Raw genomic sequence first — 12,858 nt, 5'->3', positions numbered from 1 at the left:
TTCACTCCCTTAGCCCTGCTACATCTCCTGATGGCAGAGCCGCAGCAGGGAGGTCTCCATGTCACCTCTTGCAGCTTTCAGTGGGTTTAGTCAGTCCCCCGATATCTCTTCCTCTTGCTCAGCCACAACCAAAAACTGCCCTCTTCAGCCAGCTCTCTGGTGGTAAGCCTGAACATTTCAGGAACGTTTCTGAATGAACAATGAACCCACAAACACCGCCTCAGTATTGTTCCCTCTCTTGTTGCACTTCTTATTTAATTTAATTTCCTTTTTTATATATACTTATTTTAATGTATAGTTTTTATTGTTATGTATTGCAATGTATGGCTGTCACAAAGCAACAAATTTTGCGACAGATACCAGTGACATTAAACCTGACTCTGATACTTCAGTTGGTGGCCCACCTTAAACAAGTACAGCAAGCGGCCACCATTGCCTTCCAAGACTCAAAAGGGGTGATGTAATATTTGTGTTGGACTCATGGATAACTTAATGAATAACTCAACTTCTTCCTGCTGAAGACTGAGCAAACCATATGGATTATAGATCTTGTGTTTCTCATCACAATGAATAATATGCTTTACCCCTGGATTGAAAGGCTTGTCATATGAGGAGAGTTTGATGGCTCTGAGCCTCTACTCACTGGAATTCAGAAGATTAAGGGGTGACCTCATTCAAACCTATTGAGTGTTGAAAGGCCTTGATAGAGTGGTTGTGGAGAGGATGTTTCCTATGGTGGGAGAGTCAAACCAGAAGGAACAGCCTTGGTATAGAGGGGGGTGTTTTTAGAATGGAAATGAGGAGGAATTTCTTTAGCCAGAGAGTGGTGAATCTGTGCAATTTGTTGCCACGGGTGGCTGTTGAGGGCAAAGTCATTGGGTGTATTTAAGGCAGACGTTGATAGATTCTTGACTGGTTAAGGGATGAAGGGACACAGGGCGGAAGGCAGGAGATTAGGGCGGAAGACAGGAGATTGGGCCTGAGGGGGAAACTGGATCAGCCATGATGAAACGGTGGAGCAGACGCGATGCACCAAATGGCCTAATCCAGCTCCTGTATCTTATGGTCTAAGAGAATTAGAATTCTGAATTCACAGTGTGCTTCATTGCTGCGTTAAGGGGTAATCTCATTGAAACCTATCAAATATTGAAAGGTCTAGATAGAGACTGAGAAGATGTTTCCTACAGTGGAGGAATCTAGGACCAGAAAACACAGCCTTTAGAACAGAAATGAGGAGGAATACTCTCATGGAATATGAATCTTCCTCAGCTGTGGAGGACAAGTTATTGGGTATATTAAAGGTGAGGTTGATATGTTCACATTTCATATTTCAAGTTTAATTGTCATTCAACCATATATGAATACCCATGAATACGGCCAAAAGAAAGTGTGTTACTCTGGGGCCAAGGTGTAAAACATACTATGACAGTCACACACAGCACGAGGTGCACAGACCACGTATAAGATAGCAAGCACACTTAAGATATCAGTAAAACACATTCACAGAACAAATATAGTCCAAATCCAAGGGGCTTGATTAGTCAGAGTGCCAGAAGTTATGAGAGAAGGATAACAAATCAGCCAGGATGGAACAGTGGAGCAGACTCAATGGGCCAAATGCCTAGATTTGCTCCTATGTCTTGTGGTTTTATGAATTGTTGCTCATCAGTGCTCAATCCTATCTTCCCACAAGGAACGTGACGCAGGTGAAGTTTTATGAAGAACAGATTGAAAGGGGATTGGTGGGTCAGTGGAATTAAACATCTGTGTGAGAGGGAGGATAGGCAAGGATTACATTCAGACCGATGGTTTGAGATGTGTCTATTTTAATGCAAGGAGTATCATGAACCAGCAGATGAGCTTAGAGCGTGGATCAGTACTTGGAGCTGTGAATTTGTGGCCATTACAGAGACTTGGATGGCTCAGGGGCAGAAATAGCTACTTAGAGTGCCAGGCTTTAGATGTTTCAGACTGGACGGGGTGGGGGACAAAAGAGGTTGGGGTGTGGCACTGTTGATCAGAGATGGTGTCATGGCTGCAGAAAAGGACGAAATCATGGAGGGATTGTCTACGGAGTCTCTGTAGGTAGAAGTTAGAAACAGGAAGGGGTCAATAACTCTACTGGGTGTTTTTTTATAGACCACTCAATAGTAACAGGGACATCGAGGAGCAGATTGGGAGAGAAATTCGGAAACAGTGCAAGAATAACAGGGTTGTTATGGGAGATTTTAATTTCCCCAATATTGATTGGCATCTCCCTAGGGCAAGGGGTTTAGATAAGGTGGAGTTAGGTGTGTTCAGGAAGGCTTTTTTGACACAATATGTAATAAGCCTACAAGAGGAGAGGCTGTACTTGATCTGGTATTGGGAAATGAACCTGGTCAGGTGTCAGGACTCTCAGTGGGAGAGCATTTTGGAGATAGTGATCACAATTCTTTCTCCTTTACCATAGAACTGGAGACGGACAGGAGCAGAGAATTTAGGAAAACATTTAATTGGAGTAAGGGGAGATATGAACCTATCAGGCAGGAACTTGGAGGTATAAATTGGGAGCAGATGTTCTCAGGGAAATGTATGGCAAAAATGTGGCAAATGTTCAGGGGAGATTCATGTGTCATTCTGCATAGGTACATTCCAATGAGATGGTAGGATACAGGAACTATGGTGTACAAAGGCTGTTAAAAATCTAGTCAAGAAGAATAGCTTACTAAAGGTTCAAAAAACTAGGTAATGATAGAGTTCTAGAAAATTATAAGGCTAATAGGAAAGAACTTAAGAATGAAATAAGGAGAGCCAGAAGGGGCCATGAGAAGGTCTTGGCATGCAGGATTAAGGAAAACCCCAAGGCATTCTACAAGTACGTGAAGAGCAAGAGGATAAGATGTGAGAGAATAGGACCAATTAAGTGTGACAGTGGAGAAGTGTGTATGGAACTGGAGGAGATAGCGGAGGTACTCAATGAATTATTTTCTTCAGTGTTCACTACTGAAAAGGACCTTGGCGATTGTAGGGATGACTTACAGCGGATTGAAAAGATTGAGCATATAGACGTTAAGAAAGAGGATGTGCTGGAGCTTTTGGAAAGCATCAAGTTGGATAAGTCTCTGGGACCAGATGAAATATATCCTAGGCCACTGTGGGAGGAGAGGGAGGAGATTTCTCAGCCTCTGACAATAATCTTTGCATCATCAATGGGGACAGGAGAGTTTCTGGAGGATTGGAGGTTTGCAGATCCTTATTCAGGAAAGTGAATAGAGATAGCCCCGGAAATTATAGTGAGTCTTACTTCAGTGGTTGGTAAGTTGATGGAGAAGATCCTGAGAGGCAGGATTTATGAATATTTGGAGAGGCATATCATGATTGGGAATAGTCAGCATGGCTTTGTCAAGGGCAGGTCATGTCGTACGAGCCTGATTGAATTGTGTGAGGATGTGACTAAACACTTTGATGAAGGTAGAGCCGTAGATGTAGCGAATATGGATTTCAGCAAGGCATTAGCTAAGGTACCCCATGCAAAGCTTATTGAGAAAGTAAGGAGGCATGGGATCCAAGTGGACCTTGCTTTGTGGTTCCAGAATTGGCTTGTCCACAGAAGGTAAAGAGTAGAGATGGGTCATATTCTGCATTAATGTCAGTGACCAGTGGTGTGCCTCAAGGATCTGTTCTAGGACCCTTACTCTTTGTGATTTTTATAAATGACCTGGATGAGGAAGTGGAGGGATGGGTTAGTAAATTTGCCGATGACACAAAGGTTGGGGGTGTTGTGGATAGTGTGGAGGGCTGTCAGAGATTACTGTGGGGCATCGATAGGATGCAAAACTGAGCTGAGGAGTGGTAGATGGATTTCAACCCAGTTAAGTGTAAGGTGGTTCATTTCAGTAGTTCAAATTGATGGCAGAATATAGTATTAATGATAAGACTCTTGGCAGTGTGGAGGATCAGAGGGATCTTGGGATCTGAGTCCATAGGACACTCAAAACTGTTGTGCAGGTTGACTATGTGTTTAAGAAGTCATACAGTGTATCGTCATTACTTAACCATGGGATTAAGTCAAGGGCCGAGAGGTAATGTTACAGCTATATAGGACCTTCGTCAGACCCCACTTGGAGTACTGTGCTCAGTTCTGGTCACCTCACTACAGGAAGGATGTGGAAACTATAGAAAGGGTGCAAGAGGAGATTTACAAGGACGTTGCCTGGATTGGAGAGCATGCCTTATGAGAATAGGTTGAGTGAACTTGGCTTTTTCTCCTTGGAGCAGCGGAGGATGAGAGTTGACCTGACAGAGGGGTATAAGATCATGAGAGGCATTTCTCGCGTGCATACTCAGAATCTATTTCCCAGGGCTGAAATGGCTAACACAAGGGACACAGTTTTAAGGTGTTTGGATGTAGGTACAGAGGAGGCGTCGGGGTGAGGTCTTTACACAGAGACTGGTGAGCATGTGGAACGGGCTGTTGGTGTAGGTGGTGGAGGCGGATACGATAGCGTCTTTTAAAAGACTTTTGATAGGTACATGGAGCTTAGAAAAATAGAGGGCTATGGGTAACCCTAGGTAATTTGTAAAGTAAGTACAAGTTTGGCAGAGCAGAGTGGGCCGAAGGGCCTGTATTGTGTCGTAGGTTTTCTATGTTTCTATCTGGGAGGCTGCTGAAAGCAACCAAGGGGAAAAATCAGGTAAATACCATTCTCCTTTGTAAACATTCCACACCTTTGGAGAAGTTAGTTTTCAGTGAAACAACAAGCTCTTTAGTTTTTTTTTTACTACCCCGATAGCCAAGACTGGCACTGCAGTTATTTCAGTCTTGACAAAATGAATCTTTGTTAATTATGAGGTGGAAAATATTCAGATAGGAATTTAGCACTATCTGTAGTGGTTACTTCAAAAACAAGCCAAAAACTGCTGAGAGACTGAGTCAGAGACTGGGCACTGTATGACACGCTTCCAAACAACAGAGTTCCAAGCTGGAAAAAAAGTACGTTCCAACCTGATCCTTTATTATGAAACCAGCAAAGTCAAATGATCTTGTAGTGATAATAAACTAACAAAACTAGCAATAGTGAAATCAGTGAAATAAGCAAAGATAGTGGCCCACGTCCCTACCAAGTCTCTCTCGAACTGAAACTAGCGGCACAAAGCGTGAACATGTAACTATACTCATTTGCTTCTACCACGTGACAAATTTCCATTATCTATAGTGAAAACACACAACACAAAATGCAATACAGACAGACAGAATATAGATACATGGCTCCCACACTATTGTTAGGAAAAATAGGAATACCATGCCAAAAGTTCCCCGTGCAATGGCTCAAAACTGAAAATAAAATTTTCCAAAATTTAATTGATGTTGAATCAAATTCATATAGGGCACATGAAGGCAAGCCAAATCACTGTTACCCATTTTACACAAACTCCCAAAGTAGAGGCAATTCGATGATATTGGCACCGGAATCAAATCCAGTAGAACAATGTGATTTTAATTCTCGATTCCCCAACCAATGTGGAGCAGTAAAATCTGCATCATGTGAACTGCATTCCTTCCTCAATGAAAATATTTGCAAAAGAATAAAACCACATACCAGGAGGTCCAGGTAAACCTGGTGATCCTTGCTTCCCAATACCAGGACTACCTCGTTCACCCTTTTCTCCTGAAGGTCCTGTCAAAGAGAAAAAAGCTCAGTTTTACAGCACTGCGAGAGTCAGACACACATTAATTTATTACACTGTAGAGATGTATATTTCACTCAGTGATTCCTTCCTTGACATGTTCTTTGGCATGGTCTAGATGGGCAGAAGGGCCTGCTTTTGCGCTATACTCTTCTATGACTCTATACTACTGAAGAAGCTGAAAACACTGTCAGCAACACCCAGAAAATGCTGGAGGTACTCAGCAAGTCAGGCAGTATCTATGGAGGGGAATAAACAGTCAACCTTTGTAGGACGAGAACACAGATTGCGAATCGTCCAACACGTGTGTAGCTAGGGTTGACCGTAGGGCGACATAGTGACCAAGGGCTTGGGACATGACTTTGAGCATGTACCACTGTATATATGACTTTGAACATATAACTATCTAACCATACCCCTTCACTGAGAGGAATAAATCCCCCCTGAGCAATGAGCAGTGGTGGGGGAAGGTGCTGGGGAGATTGTTTGGGCTTCTGCTCTAGGCTGGTCTGCAGCCAGCTCCATGGGTCAGAACAAAAGGACAGATGTGCTGATGTATAGAGAGCTCATCTTTCTAGATGAGTATTATACTTATATTTTTGTCACTTAATAAACTTTGAATTGATTCTACACTGATAATGTTATTGTCTTTCTGCAATACCCCTTGCACCCTCGAACCCTGAATCTAACAAAGCTTCAGGCTGAGAACCATCTTCGGGGCTTAGTCTGAAATTTTGACTGGTTAGTCCTCTCCTTAGATGCTCCCTGACCTGCAGAGTTCCTTTTGTGGATGTTGCTTAAGATTTCCAGCATCTATAGAATATTTTGTGTTGATAATACTATCCATAACTGGACCAAAATGTCATGGCAAAAGGTGAAATGTTTAAAGGGAACATGAGGGTGAACTTCTTCAATCAGAGTGGTGAGAGTGTGGAACAAGCTGCCTGGGGAAGTGGTGTATGTGGGTTTGATTGCAACACTCAAGAGAAGTTTGGATGTACATGGATGGGAGGGGTGTGTGTCAGTGGTACTAGAATAATAGCTCATCACAGATGAAATGGGTCAAAAGGCCTTGTTCTGTGGTGTAATGCTCTATGATTCAATAAAATGATATGTTCTCACAAGTTCCTATTTTACCATAATAATGTTATTGTTGACTCTGGATCAATGGACTCTTTGGTGCTTGTGCTGCTGTTTGCTCGGTGTGGTTTAAAGTGTTAGCGCTTGGGCTGGGGTGGGTGGGGAGAGGGTCAAAGTTTATGGTGCTACTTTTGCTTTGGGGTTTCAATGTTTCTATTGTTTTGTGGGGTTTCTTCATTTTTGTGGCTGTCCAAAGAAGATAATTTTCATACTGTATACATACTCTGATCTTAAAAAATGGATTGGAATGTACAAACATTAGTACTTTGAAACTTTAAATTTAAAGCTAAAGGCCCATTAAAGGGTTGATGTGTTATACAATCACTGTCTTTCAAAGGCTAAAGGTCCACAGATTTTCCTTGTTATCATGTAACCTAAAATCTCAGCAGCACTCTTGCTGGTACTGTTGAATATATGGGAGTCTGTGCATTTTGCTGACTCTGGGCTTTGGGATATGCACATCTTGAAACTCTCATGGACACAGGCACTATAACTCTTGGCGTGAGACGATGATGCACGTCAGAGGATTTGTGTTTCTAGTCAAGGATTAACAGATGGAAGTTGCAGTTGGAGACACTTGTCAGCTACTGCCTGAGATAATTAATGCGGAACAGTATTGACACTGCGGTTTATTGGAAATATTCCAAAGAAGACGGACAGCCTCAGAGCTGTCAACAAACATAGGAAGTAGGATGGAGTGCCTCAGGCTCAGAGTGATCCAGTCCAACCCCTGTAGGTAGATATCAACATTGCAGGAGGTGTCAAATAGGACTAAGAAAAGCAGAGCCCGTTGTTCAAGCTTTTTGTGTATTTTTCAAATTCCTATCAATAGTTTGGAAGAAACTTGGTACGTTCTTTTTGTGTGCCCGTGAGTTTCCTCTGGATTTTCTAGTTTCCTCCCACATTCCAAAAACACATCAATCAATAGGTTAACTGGTCAATGTAAATTGTCCTGAGATTAGGCCAAAGTTAAATAGATGTGTTTCTGGATGGCACAGCTCATTGAGCTGGAAGGGGCTGTTCCACACTGTATCTCTAAATAATACAAGTGGTTTATACGAGTTTCCATTCATTTGAAGACCCAGCAACCAACTGTCACACAAATGACATGCTGAATCTTTTAACGCTCATCCCAAAATTATGATTATCTGTTATCTTAACTGGAATACAGTACACTGAAATGGGGAAGAGATTGAGTCCAATTGAAAAGTACAAAATTAACAATCCATACCTCTTTCACCAACTCTTCCTTGAATTCCAGGTGTGCCTGGGAAACCTGCTGCACCTGGGGGACCTGTTTCTCCCACTGGTCCAGGGTTACCTGCTGGTCCGGGTGGACCAGGTGGTCCAGGAACTGCACGGCTACTTTGGTAACCATTAGGAATCTGGTTTATCAGTGAGTTTACTCTTCTCATTTGGTCTGTAACAAAAAAGACATTCTTTTCATAGTAGTATGTATATTGTCTATTATCTCCAATGTTCCTGATAGCTTAGGACAGCAATTGTGTCAAGCTAGTCTCAAGACATCAGGCTACCAGAATGGTTGTGCCGTTAATCCAGCAAAAAAAAAACAAAATACTTCTCATTCTGTCATGTCTCCTTCTCCTGTCCAGTATTAGAAGAGAGAAAACTCAATATTAAACTAAATATAACATTACTATCTGTTTTTTCCCCTCACAATAATCATTAGATTATTATTGTCCAAAATTGGTGCTTACCTCAGGTATACTTCATAATTAATTTATGAACCTTTATCAATACAGAGACAGAGAAAAGTACAGCATGAAAACAGGCCCTTTGGCCTATCTAATGCATGCTGAAACGCTAACTTTCTTTGTCCCATTGACCTGCACCAGGACCATAGCCCTCCACACCCCCACCATCAATGTACCTATCCAAACCTCCCTTAAACATTGAAGCACCTCTTGTGCTGGCAGCTCATTCCAAACTCAACACTCTCTGGGATGAAGGAATTTCTCCTCATGTTCCCCTTAAACATTTCACCTTTCACCCTTAACCCATGACCTTTGGATGTAGTTCCACCCAACCTCAGTGGAAAAAGCCTGCTTGTAATTACCCTCATAATTTTCTATACTTCTACAAATCTCCCCTCGTTCTCCTACGTTCTAAGGAATAAAGTCCTAACCTGTTCAATCTTTTCTTGTAACTCAGGTCCTCTAGAACCAGCAACATTCTTGTAAAGTTTCTCTATACTCTTTCAAACTTATTTACTTCTCACCTGTAAGTAGGTGACCAAAACTGCACACAATACTCCAAATTAGGCCTCACCAATATTCTACACAACTTCAGCATCTCCTGTACCCAATAGACTGAGTTATGAAGGGTGTGCCAAAAGCTTTCTTTATGAGCCTATCTACTTGTCACCCCACTTTCAATGAATTATAAACCTGTATTCCCAGATCCCTTTGTATGACACATGGATAGCCCTTTTCAACATTAGAATGTTCTCCATTCAATTTCAACGCTGGATTGACTGCAGAAATATTTTGATAAGTTAATTTAAGAGTTGTATAATCAAATGTGTTCAGGTTAGGTTTCTATCTTTCCAGCAGGTCTTTGGTTTTGTTTAGGAATGTCAGGAATATTGTTAGTAGCGTCATCAATGCAGGGATGGTGACTAACCCTCTGGCATTACAGCAAGTTTGAGATTAGGAGGTACAAGAGCCTCAGGTCCCACATCACCAGGTTCAGGAACAGTTATTATCCCTCAGCTATTAGGCTCTTAAACCAAGGCGGATTACTTCACTTAACTTCACTTGCCCCATCATTGAACTGTTCCCAAAACCTATGAACTTGCTTTTAAGGACTCTTCATCTCATGTTCTTGATATTGATGGTTTATTTATTTACTATTATTATTTTATTGAATGTTACAATGCAAAAGACTTGGAGGATGCAATCATTGGTAGCATTGTATGAAGGCAGTCTGTTATCCACACTGGGTGTCTATGCTGATATTATACAATTAATCAACTAAATAAACACGCCAATGGACAACTGGATGAATTGCTCAGTCGATAACTATCAGGAAGTAATACACAGTTCTATAGTACTGTAGTAGTATTGGTAGTGTTCTAATTTATTCTGTACTTCATTTAAATACATGATTGTTATTCAGTTAAATGATAGCTTGTCTTTTTTTACTCTTTCCTTGCAACTTTGGCTAATTGAGAGTTGCTTAATTGGGCAAAAATGTATGGGTCCCAATGTGTCCCAATTAATCAGACTCCACTGTATTTTTCAAAAGTACAACGTATACATTGTTTTACCTCTTCCCTAGTAAAGCTGCTTACACTGTACAATATCAATCTACACATGGAAAAACAAAAATTACCCCTGACCTATCAGGTGCTAGCATTGGAGAGGGTCCAGAGGAGGCTCGCAGGGACTCCAGAAATGAAAATGTTATCATATGAGGATCGTTTGATGGCTCTGGGTCTGTACTCGCTGGAATTCAGAAGGATGAGGGGAGGATCTCATTGAAACCTTTCGAATGTTGAAAGGCCTAGACAGAGTAGATGTGGAAAAGATGTTTCTCATGGTGGGAGAGTCTAGAACAAGAGGGCACAGTCTCAGGATAGAGGGGCATCCTTTCAAAACAGAGATGCGGAGAAATTTCTTTAGCCAAGGGGTGGTGAAATTATGGAATTAGTTCAGCTGGGCCAGGCCATTGGGTGTACTTAAGGCAGAGATTGATTGGACATGGCATCAAAGCTTTCAGGGAGGAAGCTAGGAACTGGGGTTGAGGAGGAGAAGGAAAAAGGATCAACCACGATGGAATGGCGGAGCAGACTCGATGGGCCAGATGGCCTAATTCTGCTCCTATGTCTTATGGCAATTGCTTTTAGGGAAAGGTTCCCACTATTGAACTCTGGTCGGAAAAGCTTCAGCCATTAGCAAGAATGACATAACTGGCTTGGGTGGCGTCAGTTTAGTGAGAATACTGCCAACGTTCCCTTCAGGAGACCATAGAAACACAGAAACCCAGCAGCAAGTCTTTGTCACATGGCAATGAAAATGGAAAGTCTGAGCCCAGGTAGTGATTGATGTATACTTCACTGCCTTCCCCGCTCCAACCACTGAACCGTGAGAAAGTACATCAAATAGGAGACTCAACACTCATTGCTGTCTCGAACCTAAGAGCACTGCAAGCAAATCACTTGGCTGCCAACTACCAAAGTCCTATGTTTGCCCATGGTAACTTGCAGGCTTACTCACTGTTCATCATCTGTTCACAGACTTGTCTTGAAATTGCTCTCATCATGTTCTGAGAGGCAAAGTCTCCCTGGAAAGATAGAACAAAACATTAATCATTTACTTAAATACAGGTAAAAATCAAAGGAAGACATCGGTATCCATAAAATCTTCCAAAACCTAAAAGAAAATCACAAGTGTTTTGCTGCCAGGAAGTACTTCTGCAATAAAGTCATGGTTGGTTGTAATACAAGATTCAAGATTATCTAATGCCACTTCCAATACGCAAGTGTAAAGGAGAATGGAGTAAATGTTATTCTGGATGCAATGCAGCACAAAAAAAAACACAAAATAAAGATCAAGATGGTGGATAGGAAGGCTCTACAATGGGAGGCCAAAACAGCCCAATGCATCAGTGGCACCAGCCCACATACCATCAAGAACATATACGCAGAAGGGTGCCAAGAAAAGGGCCAGTATCATCATGAAAGTCCCCACTCATCCTGCTCATGGACTGTTGTCCCACTCCCATCGGAGAGGAGGCTACGTAGCATCCACACCAGGAACACCAGACTCAAAAACAGTTACTTTCCCCAAGCAATATGGCCAATCAACACCTCCACCCAGTAACTCCACCACTACTTTTATTATTTCCTGTCAGTCACCTTATGTCCAGCCTAGTGTCACTTTATTGACATAGAATCAGTCTATGTATAGAAACTATATTATGTATTACTATTTTTTGAGTTTTTTCATTATTGTGTTATTTATCTTTTGTGTTTTTTGTGCAGCATCAGATCTGGAGTAACAATTATTTCATTCTCCTTTACACCTGTGTACTGGAAATGAATTACTGTACACAATTGTAAGCAATCTTGAAATTGTGTTCTGGATCACCTTTTACTTATTGATTGAAAGATAAATGTAAATTCCAGTAAGAAGCCCACTACTATTGTTCAATAATATTCTGAGATGTTTTACATCCTCCTGAGAGGGTTAAAAAATAATAACTGAATGCTCTGGATGCAGCTGTCTTCAGCTACTTCGTCAATGCTTATTCCTTCCTTGATATCGCACTGTTATTGCATAGTTCCTACCTACTCTGCAATGGCTTCCTGTATCTTTCAGAATTGGTTTTAAAGTTCTCTTACTTATTTTTACAGCTCTCAGTGGCCTAGGACTAGACAACATTACAGAATCATTGTTGTTTTATAAGCCTGCTCGAGCTCTCAGGTCTTCCTCTACCACTCTCTTAAATTTAAACAATCTCCCCCAAAAGATAATTGGCAGGTCAGCTTTTTTAAACTATGCTCCTACTGTGGAATTCAATACCTAAAACTATAATGGATGCAGACTCAGTTGACACTTTTAAAAGCCAGCTCAAAACCTAGTTATTTAAACTTGTTTTTAATTAATGTCCTTTCGTCTTTTATTTTCATGTTTCTCCTTTATCCCATTGATAAAGAACACATTTTGAACTGTGTCATCAGTCCAAAAAGAACCCTATAAGTAAATTATTATTATTTCCATTTGCCACTATTCACATAGTAAATCAGTTCAATAAAAACACAAGAGACTGCAGATGCCGGAAATCTGGAGCAAGCATCCTTATGAAGGGTCTCAGTGTGAAAAATTGACTGTCCATTTCCCTCTGTGGATTGCCTGATAACCTGCTGACTGTCTATTTTTCTCCTTAGATAATTCTATGTTTTACAGATTGTTTATTTCTCTCCTCAGATAGTTCCAAGACCTGCTGATTTTTCATTTCTCTCCACAGACAGTTCCAAAACATGCTGAATGTCAATTCTTTTCCACTGATAGCCCATGATCTTCT

At 41.3% G+C, this 12,858-nt stretch overlaps 1 protein-coding gene across 4 annotated transcripts in view; it reads right to left on the bottom strand.

Moving 5' to 3' along the window:
• Positions 1–12,858, bottom strand: part of LOC132402615 (collagen alpha-1(XII) chain-like) — a 380,160-nt gene that overhangs the window by 17,494 nt on the left and 349,808 nt on the right. For all 4 annotated transcript variants that reach the window (XM_059985520.1, XM_059985521.1, XM_059985523.1 and 1 more), the window contains 3 exons: positions 11,049–11,115; positions 8,042–8,230; positions 5,583–5,660 (listed from right to left, as the gene is read on the bottom strand). In XM_059985520.1, the coding sequence (XP_059841503.1) occupies positions 5,583–5,660; positions 8,042–8,230; positions 11,049–11,115 (334 nt within the window). The remainder of the gene's footprint in view (positions 1–5,582; positions 5,661–8,041; positions 8,231–11,048; positions 11,116–12,858) is intronic.

Source organism: Hypanus sabinus, chromosome 12, assembly GCF_030144855.1.
Source record: "Hypanus sabinus isolate sHypSab1 chromosome 12, sHypSab1.hap1, whole genome shotgun sequence".
Classification (NCBI taxonomy): domain Eukaryota; kingdom Metazoa; phylum Chordata; class Chondrichthyes; order Myliobatiformes; family Dasyatidae; genus Hypanus; species Hypanus sabinus.
The sequence above is the reverse complement of the archived record's forward strand: the minus strand, read 5'-3'. Positions and strand labels throughout refer to the sequence as shown.